General features: G+C 37.0%; 1 protein-coding gene across 1 annotated transcript in view; it reads right to left on the bottom strand.

The window, feature by feature from the left end:
* Positions 1-12,758, bottom strand: part of LOC138702256 (F-box only protein 39-like) — a 28,652-nt gene extending 15,894 nt beyond the window's left edge. Inside the window, exons 1-5 of the mRNA XM_069829840.1 lie at positions 12,458-12,758; positions 9,101-9,219; positions 5,785-5,922; positions 5,040-5,180; positions 3,432-3,571 (exon numbers count right to left, since the gene is read on the bottom strand). Of these exons, the coding sequence (XP_069685941.1) occupies positions 3,432-3,571; positions 5,040-5,180; positions 5,785-5,922; positions 9,101-9,219; positions 12,458-12,743 (824 nt within the window). The 5' untranslated portion in view covers positions 12,744-12,758. The remainder of the gene's footprint in view (positions 1-3,431; positions 3,572-5,039; positions 5,181-5,784; positions 5,923-9,100; positions 9,220-12,457) is intronic.
* Positions 12,759-13,083: the final 325 nt, after the last annotated feature.

Below are 13,083 nucleotides of genomic sequence, written 5' to 3'. Positions count from 1 at the left end.
ACGCTTTATCGACATCTTAGGTTATTTAGCATCTGAATGAGATGAAGGTGATAATGCCGGTGAAATGAATCTGGGGTCCAGCACCGATAGTTACCCAGCATTTGCTCATATTGGATTGAGGGAATACCCCGGAAAAAATCTCAACCAGGTAACTTGCCCAGACTGGGAATCGAACTCGGGCCACCTGGTTTCGCGGTTAGACGTGCTAACCATTACTCCACAGGTGTGGACAAATTGTGTTTAGTTGAAGTGTTTTTAAATTGCAATTCTAAAGAAAATGGCTCAATTTATTTCAGAATTAAAAGAGAAGAAGTCGGCCTGAGTATCGCAGTCGGTGGAGTGCTGGCCATCTGTGCCTCACGTTGCAGGTTCGATCCCGGTGCAGGTCTATGGCATTTAAGTGTGTTTAAATGCGACAAGCTCATGTCAGTACATGCAGAACAAAATTCCGACACACCAGCAATGGTGATATAACCTCGGCAGTTGCGAGTGTCGTTAAATAAAACATAATAAAAAAGGGAAGAAGCTTCATAATCAAATCAAAGAAGTTATAAACAATGTATTGGTGTTTAGGCTATGTCTGAAGAAGTTTCTCAGAGAACTGAAATTCCTCCACACACACACACACACACACACACACACACACATACACACACAGTTCAAGAGTGAGTGATAACGGCTGCAGGCGTGTCCCGTAGTAGTGTCCAAAAATTTGTGACAGAAACGAGGAAAATGGAGAGTGGCAACGATGAGTCTTTCAAAACGTCGGATAAGAAAAAAAAAAAACAATTAAGAAAAAGTGCCCTGAAACTATACGCATTTGATGAAAGTGTAGTGCGAAGAATAGTGTATGATTTTTACATCACCGAGAAACGCGTTCCAGCAATCACTGTATTAAGAAAGAAACTGAATGACGAAATTGGCTTTAATATGGGAAATACTAGTGTTAGAACTCTGCTAAAAATGTGGGAATTTCTCCCAAGAAAACGAAAATAAATAGGTCGTTATTAATTGAAAAATACTATGTTAGGCATAAGAGGATAAACTACCCGAGGTGAATTTCTAATTACCGAGTTGAGAGAAGAAATATTGTGTAGGTAGGCTATCTCGGCGAGTTATACATTCTGTCATACCATCTGCACATGGACTTCTAGCATCGGTATCAAATCGTAAATGCTGGAGATTAGCAAAAATTTGTCTCAAACACCCTACTCTTTTGGAAAGCTCAGCATAAATCTGTGGATTAATATTCTTAAATGAATCAAATTGGCGTTCTCTTTGTGTAAATGTTAAAAATAAATTGAAAATTGTTGTATGGAATGCAAGTTATTTTCTGATGACGTCATAGACCTCGTGGTATCAGTAATGATGATGATGATGACGATGATGGTGATTTCATGACACTGATTACAATTCAGATTTCGATGGACTGTCCACCATAAGGACTTGATCTTTCTCTATCGGCCACTTATTTGTCCAAAGTAGGCAGCACTTCTCTGATCAGGTTGGGCGCGTAAATTACAAGATACATATTTTACGTAAATGACACGTAATTTACGCCGTATAGAAAAACTGATATTTTATAAGATTTTATATGTGACATAATTATTTTCATGGAAGTAAATTAATTAGTTGCATTACCTATGTGCTTGAAGAAACTGTGTCACTGTGCTTTTAATTATCGAACAACAAAATATACATTTTGCCAGTTTCTACTTTGTGGGAATAAAGTCAATTTCGTCGTACTTGCTATACAAAAGTCTTACTGCGTACATGTTGTCTTCAACTTACAGAATCTTACTCACTTCAAAATCGTTCATTTTACTGGACGTTTTGGAACCATGTTATGAACTGACGATTATGTCATTCCATCCTTTTAAAATTTCTAGACAGTCAGTTCACAATATGATCACGAACAGTCTATAACTGTGTAATAAAAGTGAAAGCTGCCACTTTTGGGAAAGTATCTACAGGTACTTCACAAAAGGACAACAAATTCTGTTGTTTCTCATTTAATATTGGCCTCTGTGAACAGGACTTCTTCAGTCAGTGGATGAAGGGAAATAAACGAACTCAGTATTATGCACAAAGACACTATTAATAAAATTATCACAATGATAATACAGTGAAACCTGTTCAAATCGGAACCTGAATAATCCGGAATCCTGTCTATTTCGGAACAATTTATTGGTCCCGGCGAAATTCGTATGGATTATGTGCATTTTTTCCTGAATAAAACGGAAACTGTCCAACGCGGAAACAGAAACTGCCTGCTACTGTTCAAAACGGAAATAATATTTTGGGCACACTATATTTTGTAACTATATTTTGAAACAGTGTGTAATTTCAAGGAATATACGAAATATATAGGTCACTAAGATAAAAACAAGTTTTCTTTGCAAAATTTTAGAGGGTACGAGGGTGTGTTGGCCATCGGTCATAAATTTTATTACCCTGTTGAATAGGCAGACGAGTCCCTTCAAAGATTTTTAATGCTTCACACTCGTACACTGTCGTAGCTAGACAGAGCGCAAGTGTAGTGTTTGCCTGGTTAAAAAAAAAAAAAAAAAAAAAAAAAAAGTTGCGTAAAATGTAGCATTAACATTAAGTGATGAAGTAAAAGTTATCGAGTTAAAGGAAAATTAGAAACGCAGTGTATGTAAAATAATGTTAAGTTCAGTTGTAGAAAACTCAGGTGTGACACTTTAAAAAATAAAGATCATAATGAGTGAGTGGCTTGCGGCCAATATTGCTGACATAAAAAGGAACCAGAACGCAACTGTTTATGTGAAAATAAATGAACTGATGTGGGAGTGGGTTCTTCATGACCTTTCAAAGAACATGTCTATTCTGCAAAGCAAGCCATTGAACTGGGACAGAAATTACATAAAGCAGAATTCAAACCTTCTAATGGATGGCTCCTAGTCCAATTAATTAATAATGTGCAGTCATATACAATACAGTATTATAGTATTGTTTTGGATATTAAATTGAATGAGATTAGTAAACTTTAGTAGTGTTTAATGACTAATGGTTGAGTTACGATACTATTTTCATCAATATGATTCCCCAACGGAATAAGCGACGGAAGACTGATTTAATGTGAGTAGTGTTAAATGTAATATTTTCTACTCCTTGCAGTTTGCGACATGTCATTTTGTTTTTCATGTATACGAATGATAAAAAATTCCATTTTAATGTAACACCTGAATAATACGGAAACCTGTCCACAACTGAAAAAAAAATTAGGATCATATCACTTCCGTCTTGAACAGGTTTCACTGTATAAGGAGTACTACAAAGAGTATAAAGACAAAGGTTGCCATTGTCTGTCTGTCTATCTATTTATTTATAACATTACACTTACAATTATCATCATCATTATGTCTTTGGTTGAATGACTGTAATTTAAGAAGAACAAATTTACCTACCTTAGGAAAATGGTAAGCGCAAAAAGGAGCTTACTGCGACCTTCCCACTTATAGCTGTAGACCCAGTCAAAGAGGTATAGTGCTTGAATCTGAACATCGCTCGTACGTAGGAGTGACAAGAAGGCCACGCCCGCCTCGACCTGCAGGGAGTACAACACACTGAAAGTATCATGACATGTCCGCATTTTGGAAATATACTGATGCGCCAAAACTTCTGACGACATGGAAAATATGCGAACCATACTGTAGATCGACTGACATCATCTGAACTTTCATCCAGCCGCTAAGTCTCAACTCCTCTTTATCAGTTTGTCGAGTTTCTCTCCGGTGCCACCAGTGTCGTCACCTACTCTCGATTAGTGGCGATGCTGTGTCCTTTAGTTCATGTTACATGCTGGCATTATTTTTTATCACTAACTGCTTTTCAGTTATCACTGTTTTCATAACATGGGAGGAGTGATAGTAGGAGGAAGAAGAATAAAGTACATAAGATTTGCTGATGATATGGCGTTATTAGCAGAAGAGGAGATGATACTAAGGAATATGCTACTGGAGCTAAATGACAGCTGTGAACAGTATGGGATGAAGATAAATGCAAATAAGACAAAGATCATGGTTATAGGAAGAAAAAAAGAAGGTAATCTTGCGAATTATAAATGAGGCAGTAGAGCAAGTAGAGAGCTTCAAATACTTGGGGTGTAGGCCTACTATAAGCAGTAGCATGAGCTGTTGCCAGGAAGTCAAAAGGAGGATAGCAATGGCCAAGGAAATTTTTAATAGAAAAAGGAGCTTCTTCTGCGTACTTCTGGAAAAAGAACTAAGGAAGAAACTAGTGAAGTGCTTTGTATAGAGTGTAGAACTTTATGGGGCAGAAACATGGACATTACGACGAAGTGAAGAGCAGCGAATAGAAGCATTTGAAATGTGGATATGGAGAAGAATGAAACGTGTGAAGCGGACACACAGAATAAGAAATGGAGCTGTGTTGGAAAGAATGGGTAAAGAAAGAATGATGCTGAAACTGATCAGGAAGAGGAAAGGGAATTGATTGGATCACTGGTTGAGAAGAAACTGCCTACTGCAGGATGCATTGGAAGGAGTAGTGAACGGGAGAAGAGTTCGGGAGAGAAGAAGATATCAGATGATAGACGACATTTTTTTTTTAAATTTTAGTTGGTTATTTAACGACGCTGTATCAATTACTCGGTTATTTAGCGTCGATGAGATTGGTGATAGCGAGATGATATTTGGCGAGATGAGGCCGAGGATTCGCCATAGATTACCTTGCATTCACATTACGGTTGGGGAAAACCTCGGAAAAAGCCCAACCAGGTAATCAGCCCAAGCGGGGATCGAACCCGCGCCCGAACGCAACTTCAGACCGGCAGGCAAGCGCCTTAACCGACTGAGCCACGCCGGTGGCTTAGACGACATTAAGATATATATGGATCATATGTGGAGACAAAGAGGAAGACAGAATATAGGAAAGATTGGATAAAGCGGGGTTTGCAGTGAAAAACCTGTCCTTGGGCAGAACACTGAATGAATGAATGAATGAATGAATGAATCTACATCCTCACACTAGAGAACAAGTAATATTATGCATACCTGTGCGCCACGAGGAATGCGGGGGCGGGGGAATATTTGCAGAGAAGCAGCTAGGGGTCGTGTCCACATGAGATCCATGCGGTGCATGTGCTGGCCGAACAAACGTATGAGATGAACAGCTAGCGGCTCCTTCGGTTTCAACTGAAACGATAATTATAATTACGGTATAATTCGAAGCTGCAGTAGTGCTCAAGTACTGTAGCATCTTCTATTAACTGTAGAAATGAAAAACTAACATTACTGTGGCTAGTGACTATTATTATTATTATTATTAGTAGTAGTAGTAGTAGTAGTAGTATTAATTTTTTGTGATGCTTTATCAACTGCGATGGTTATCTAGCTTCTGAGTGAGATGAAGGTGATAATGTCAGCGAAATGAGTCCAGGTTCCGGGGCCGGAAGTTACCCAGCATTTACCCTTAATGTGTTGAGGGAATTTCTCGGGAAAGAAAACTCAACCAGGTAACTTGTCGCAACCAGGATTTGGACCCAGGCCCGCTCGTTTCACGATTTATTATTATTATTATTATTATTATTATTATTATTATTATCATTATCATCATCATCATCATCACAAAGCCATTCTGATCTATACATTCACACTTCTCAGAGAAAATGTACTACACATTTTTAGAAGGAATGTGGAGTTTCTCATATATAATGTATTTTCCAATATCTTTTTTGCCCTGGTATTTCAATAGATTTCACATCTCATATTAAGCCAGTTTCTATTACAAGGTTCTTACTATGTTTGAGTTGCTTTCCAGACTCCCAGATGTGAAGTCTCGAACACTGTCTAGAGCAGGCATGTCAAAAACGAGGCACTGAATGTGCAGTATATGTGCACGGGATCGTCTGTCTGTGCAGATTGCGTCATTCACACGCTGCTCTTATCAGTTCTTAGCTGGAGGGGTGTACAAGAATCTATTCTGCGCTTCTGGTGTTGGATTAAAAATTAAAGATAAATTACTGGAAGTATATCAACATGATACAGTGACGTAACATGGAAAATTTGCCATTATATTTTTCCAGAAAATGTTTCCGTCTTTGCAAATAGTTTCTTTCTTGCTCCCTTACAACCTCAAGAGCCTCACAGGTATTCCTCGCTCAGTAGTTTCATAACTTAACAGCTTATCAAATGGAAGTCGTAAGTCGTTTAACCTTTGACGGCAGTGTGAGAAGAAACTCACGTTTTGTCTTCCCTTGACAATAGGCCTACTGATTAAGAAATAAGCGTTGTCGAATATATTCTGAAAACTTTACTAACCTAATCTAAACTGTCACAACATTATTAGCTTGACATGGGCTGATGAAATCCTACCGTTTTAAAATAATTATTAGCTATATTTGATTGAGGAAATATTAATAATCATTTTCTATGATTCCTGATTTCTCGTCTTCGTTATGTCTGCGGACTCACTTTATTTTTCGTAACGCGTTCACATTCACAGGCCAATCATTCACCATACCCAAAACAAGTGTAAAGTTCTACATTGTACCTAATGCGGATTGTGATTTTCTAAGAAAATTAATTATTTTCAAATCCTGATCGCTTTTGAATTGCGCGTGTACAGTTTTTTGAGCGAGTGTAATACAATAGTACGCATTGAGTAAATGGTAGTATTTGAGCGGCAAATAATTCATCCACCTATCAGAATGAGAGGTGATTTTATAATTTTATAAAACTTAGCTACATAAGTTAAAAAAATGGTTAATAATAATAATAATAATAATAATAATAATAATAATAAGGAAAGAAATTGCAGGAACATTTATAAATTGAAGGGAAACCGGCATAGGCCTATGTAATCATAATGTAGTTATAATAATTTATTTATTTATTATTAATATTTGTGTGCTGAACAATAGCCAGAGGCCAATTATAGTTCAGCACAAAACACAAACAGAAGATACAAAGGTGCAAAAACAAAATAAATATCTTAAATAAACAAAAACATACATAAATAAAATTGAGAACAAGAACAGTAAATACTAATAATCAAAACGAAACTATACCTTAAAAGGATCTAAATTGTGCCCATGCAAATTGGCATATTTTATGCATCTACAGACTGGAGAAAGTGATTTTGAATTTCTGTTATAAATATTTTTTTGAAATCTTAAACCTTTTGTAGGAATACGAAGGCTGATATTGTTTATGATAGACTCACAATCAATATCACCCTTGATAACTTTGCAAAAAAATTGATAATCAAGATTTTGACGTCTAGAATAAAGGCTACAACAGTTAAAATATTTACAGGTAATCTCATAGTTAAAGTCAGAGGAATTGGGTATAAATCGAAAAGCGCATAAGGAAATAAATTTTCTTTGAATATTTTCCAATTTAACCGAATCAGTTGAAGTAATGGAATTCCAGGCTACAGATGCATATTCAAGTTTAGATCGAACCAAAGTAAAGCATAGAATTAATAGTGACTCTGGAGTAGAAAAAGAATAAGTTATAGATCTTATTAAACCAAGCATTCTTATTGAATGATTATAAATATATGGAACATGATTGTGAAAGTATAATTTAGAATCGAGTAATACACCAAGATCTTTAATAGAATTTTTCCTAATAATACAGACGTTGTTAAGAGAATAGTTAAATTTTATGGAAGTAGTTTTTCGTGAGTACGAAATGACAAAAAGTTTTTGTTAATAATAATAATAATAATAATAATAATACAAATAATAATAACAAAAAATAAAAATTCACGTCTGAAAAAACAGACTGCTCTCAAAGTGTTCCAAAATAGTCTATAATATAACATAGTAAGCTAAACATTGAAAAAATGTTACCCTAAAAACAATTAGCCTTGGAATGATATGTCATACAATTACATATTCCTTTAATAAAGATTAAAAAAACACAACATTTGAATTATTAAGTGAACTAAAATTAACATCTCTCTTAGAAAAATGTTTCAAATTGATCTTTTAAGAATTTTTGCTACTGTAAATTTGAAGATACAATGAAACACAAATTACGTATTGTGAACACAGTATTTACTGGTCCGACTTGGATGACGATGCTTCATTATCAGGCACAATGTTCACTTTTGCAGATACTATTCTTTCTATATCTGGCACTATTTTATTAGCTGTAGAAAGTCTCACTACATAGCGGAGATTTTCGTCTGAAAGTCGGGCTCTCTCTCCAGATTTATTTTGCTTCATCAGGGGAAAAAACTGTTCGCAAGTGTAAGTGCTGGAAAATATAGAAATCATTTCTGCTGCAAATTTATGAAATTGTGGGTAGCGTGTTCGTTCAAGTGCCTTGTAAAATCCAGTGATATCTTTATTAATGTAGATTTTTTTAAGTTCTGAATTACATTGTAAGTCGATTAGTTCAAGTTGCAAACTGGAAGAAACGTCCAAAGGCTTTGCAGAGTATGGCATAGTGAAGAGTTCCAACTTCAATTGCAGTGCCTCCAAGTCATGAAATCTATTGTCAAATTCATCTTTCACACTGCTCAAAATGGTTATGTATTTCTGGACGTCCACTCTTGCATTCAGCGACCGAAGATAGGGAAAATGGGTAAAATTGTGATCCTCTATTTGTGTTTTCCATAAGGAAATCATAAGTTTAAATGCTTTCACTGCATCATTAATATCACAACTCAGTTTATCTTTCCCTTGTAGTTTTAAGTTTAAATCATTCAAATGTTTCGTGAGGTCCACCAAGAAAGCCAAGTCCTGAACCCATGTAGGATCGTCTAATTCAGGAATATTTTTGCCCCTCCCAAGCATAAATTCCGAAATGTACTCTCTCAAATTGAAAAATCTTTCGAGAGTTTTTGCGCGACTTAGCCACCGAACTTCACAATGATATGGAACATCCGTGTAGTCACATTCAATTGATTCCAAAAAGTCCTTGAATTGTCTGTGATTTAGAGCATGTGACCTCATGAAATTTACACACTTCAATACTACATCCATCACATGTTTAATATTTGCACGTTTAGCACATAAGGCTTCTTGATGAATAACACAATGAATAGCTATTATGTTACGTTTGAAATTATTTAATTCAAGATGCCGTTTTAATAATCCTACGAAACCTTGCTTCACTCCAGTCATAGAAGGGGCACCATCAGTTGTGACGGACGTCAATTTATCCCAAGACAGCCCTACACGTTCAATGGATTTTACGATTCCGTTGAAAATATCTTCACCTGTTGTTGTATTTTTCAGAGGAATTAAGTCTAAAAATTCCTCCGTAATTTCTAAGTTTTCATCCACTCCTCTAATAAATACAACAAGCTGAGCCGTATCACATACGTCAGTGCTCTCATCAGTAGCCAGCGAAAAAGAAACGAAATTATTACATAGGCTTCTCAAATGACGTTCTGAGTCTTCGGCAAGATCGTTTATTCTGCTAGATACAGTATTTTCGACAAAGGTATCGAGCTGTATTTCTTAACTTTCTTAGGGGACATTATATGCACTGCATCGGTAATACAATCTTTAATGAATTCCCCTTCTGTAAACGGACGACATTTCTTTGCGATTTTCAAAGATATTTCATAACTAACACGTAAGCAGCTTTCATGATGATTAGGTTGTGAGTCAACAGTGTTAGTAGCATTCTGAAAGCAATTAATATAGACTAATTAACAATTATTAACGTTTATTTAGTTAATGCCTAAAAGTATAAATAAAGTGTAGAAAATTATAGAAAATATTTAGGTCCTCTAAATTGTACTTACGTCTTCTGAAAGGTGAGAAATCAATTTTATCCTCTCTTCGCTTTGGTAACTTTTATAATCCACTTCATGGTGCATTTCATAATGCCGCTGAATATTGAATTTCTTACATACCATTTGTTTCTTGCAGACTAAACACTGTGCATCTCCACGATATTCTGCACTAAGAAACATATAGCGCCAATCGGGATTGCATCGACTGGAGGATTTTCGTTTTTCTGGGTTGCAGGACATACTGTGTTCCTGGAACGATAACTTATCTGAAACTGCAGATACCGAACTGTACAGCCCTGTCGCGCTCCCGTCCACGCCGATTCACTCCCTCCAGGTAGGGGAATAGGAAACGAACAGTGCACACAGACCGCTGCACAATGTGCGCGATTGCACAATGTGCAGGGTTTTGACATGCCTGGTCTAGAGCGTTGCTTACGAGAGTATAATCTCGTAAGCAACAGTCTATAGAATCAATCCGTTGACATTATTTAATATTTTAATAATTATTATGGATTATACTATAAGATCAAATACGTAGTTATATCACAGTCTAGTATGTACAGTCACGAAGCTCAATACGTAGTAAATATGCATCCATACATAGTTGCTAACCACTAGGATCGCTAATATCGCCTCATTACAGACAATGCGAAATAGTACCGGCACAGTCTATTGTTCCTTGCACCCTCACAACTCAAGCTTCGTGACTGTATAAATTAGTACTAGACTGTGGTTATATTGTAAGATCCGGCTTATTATAACCCGCGAATCTGCCAATCATAGGGAATTGTGTAATCATCCACGTAAACAATTTTGTTACATTATTAGTGGGTTAATATTTCTTACTCTTGACACGAAACTTGAAAGCAGAACTTCTCTGCCAATTATCGTATTTACTCAGGTATTTCAATGTGCCATTGGCCGGTCGCTGACTGTTCTTTCGGAAACAGGAAATCTGTGATATAGTACAGCAGCAATCTTAATTAAGCACGAATATTTCAGCCATTTTTTATTTGTTCTGTCTCGGGACGTCGCAGAATGAGAGTGATGTGTGGAGTATTGGCAGGGTGTGAATTAAGATTTCTGATGAGGGGGTTGGGATAGAATCCTGGATAGAGAATACCATACATAAAATAATTATTATCCTCATTCGATACGGCTCAACTCTTGGTCGCATTGAGTTGCTTGTCTTGAATCTTGATCATAATAATAATTATATCCATGATCGATTCAATGTATTATAAATCGGTGATATTTATTAGCGCGAGTTGAGATTCAGTTTTCCCTAGATGTTATGTGCTCTTTCAAGAAATGTAAAGGAAATTTTACTCTGAAATGTAGGCCTATGTCCTGGCAGAAAAGTGTTTCTGTTTGTGTTAAAAGTAAATACCGGTAACAGAAAGTACTGTCATTGCAAGTTATCTTGAACTTCCTGAGCGGGGACAGAGGGGCAGAGGGAAGGAAGCGCGTAACGTGGGTGGAGCCAACTGAGTTGTTTGCGCATGCTCCGCATCATAATCTCTTGTCAAAAAAACATACAACTATTTCCTTCACTGCGTACCAGTAGTGTTAACATGGAGCAGCAACCACAGGGTAGTAATTATGGTGAAATCACACCACCGCGGACAAAAAGTAACGCTGTTATCCACAGCAGAGAAAGAGGAATTATCGCAAATATAATTAAATGCTGAGAGGAAGAAAAATTAAACAAATGTTTACTGGAACCTCTTGATAAAGAATATGAGAGAGCGGCTAAATACTCTGGCAAAAGTATTAGTTCCGTGAAGAGAATTAAGAACAATACTGAATTACAACCGACTGAACCTCACACTACTCAGGGAAAGAATAGGTATGTAATGTTTAGAAATTATTGCTATAATAGTTATGTACAATAGTGTGTGTACTGAGAGCGACATAATGAATTACGGTACTGTTGTAAGTTATTTTGTTACAGTTCTGCAAAACATAGTATTTCATTCCAGAATTAGGACTTGTGTAAAGTTGAAGTCGACGACTTCGATCAACATGTCATTCAGGATACAATCGAAGAATTCTACCTTGTTCAGAAAGTAGTATCTACGATTAAGAAGATAATTCCGAATGGATGATGCCATTGACAAAATAATAATCAATTTTGGATCAAGCGATGAAGACCATAACGATGATGGCAACAATGATAGGGATATGGGTTGTGTATAATTGTAAATTAATGTAAATTCAAATAATAAGCCTGTAAAATATTGTTATAAGAATATGTACATATCAGCCGTAGGTGTAAGTCATGTAGGCCTAGATAATGTATAGAAATAGCTGTAGTAACTCCGCCATTGCCGGTCCCCGGCCCAGATGGGAGAGGAGGAATGTACACACGATTATATTTAAATACTTACTCATTATAAGTTAATTAAAACCTGCTACGAAGCTATGTTCTCCTCTCAAGAGCGGAGTGTCGTGAGTTGATGTCTGTATTGAACCAAGTTCTTTTACAGTATAGAGCCGTAAAGTGTAAGAACCAACGTTTTCTGAAAAGAGTCACGTTACCCGAGGGAGGGGCATCCTTGCCGTGCCGTTACGTTGATGAGTACCAAAGACGTTGTAGTTATATACATGCCGTACCGAGCAGTTCGAAAGACAGACTTAGGGGATGTAAGATTCAAGATAACTTGCAATAACAGTAACTCATCTGCTGTAGTTGAAATATTTTATTTCCTACAGAATCCTATGCTATGATAACTTGTTATGAGCAACTTTAAATATTCCCTCTTGCTTCCAATCGGCGACAGTTTTATTACGATTTTATTATTGGCAACCTGTGGGTCTGGAGGCTGCAGCAAATCGCGGTCGAGGCGTATGCACACGTGGCGCCATATTGAGGGAGCTCTGAGTGCTCGGCTCCAGGCCTCACACACCTCGCTGGCAGCTACGCGGTCCCGACGGTCTAGAAAGCTGTACACGTGTGTGAGGATGAGTTCGGGCAGTCGGTCCCATGTGGCCGCCATCACACTATCCGTAACCTGGCAACGACCACGACAAATTGAGCTTCTAAACGTGCTTCGTGAGTTTTCCAATTGTTGCTGTTGCTTACTTACTTACTTACAAATTGCTTTTAAGGAACTCGAAGGTTCATTACCGCCCTCACATAAGCTCGCCATCGGTCCCTATCCTGTGCAAGATTAATCCAGTCTCTATCATCATATCCCACCTCCCTCAAATCCATTTTAATATTATCTTCCCATCTACGTCTCGGCCTCCCTAAAGCTCCGGTCTCCCAACTAACACTCCATATGCATTACTGGATTCTCCGATAAGTGCTACCAGCCCTACCCATCTCAAATGTCT

The sequence above is a fragment of the Periplaneta americana genome, chromosome 6 (genome assembly GCF_040183065.1).
Source record: "Periplaneta americana isolate PAMFEO1 chromosome 6, P.americana_PAMFEO1_priV1, whole genome shotgun sequence".
NCBI lineage: Eukaryota > Metazoa > Arthropoda > Insecta > Blattodea > Blattidae > Periplaneta > Periplaneta americana.
The sequence above is the reverse complement of the archived record's forward strand: the minus strand, read 5'-3'. Positions and strand labels throughout refer to the sequence as shown.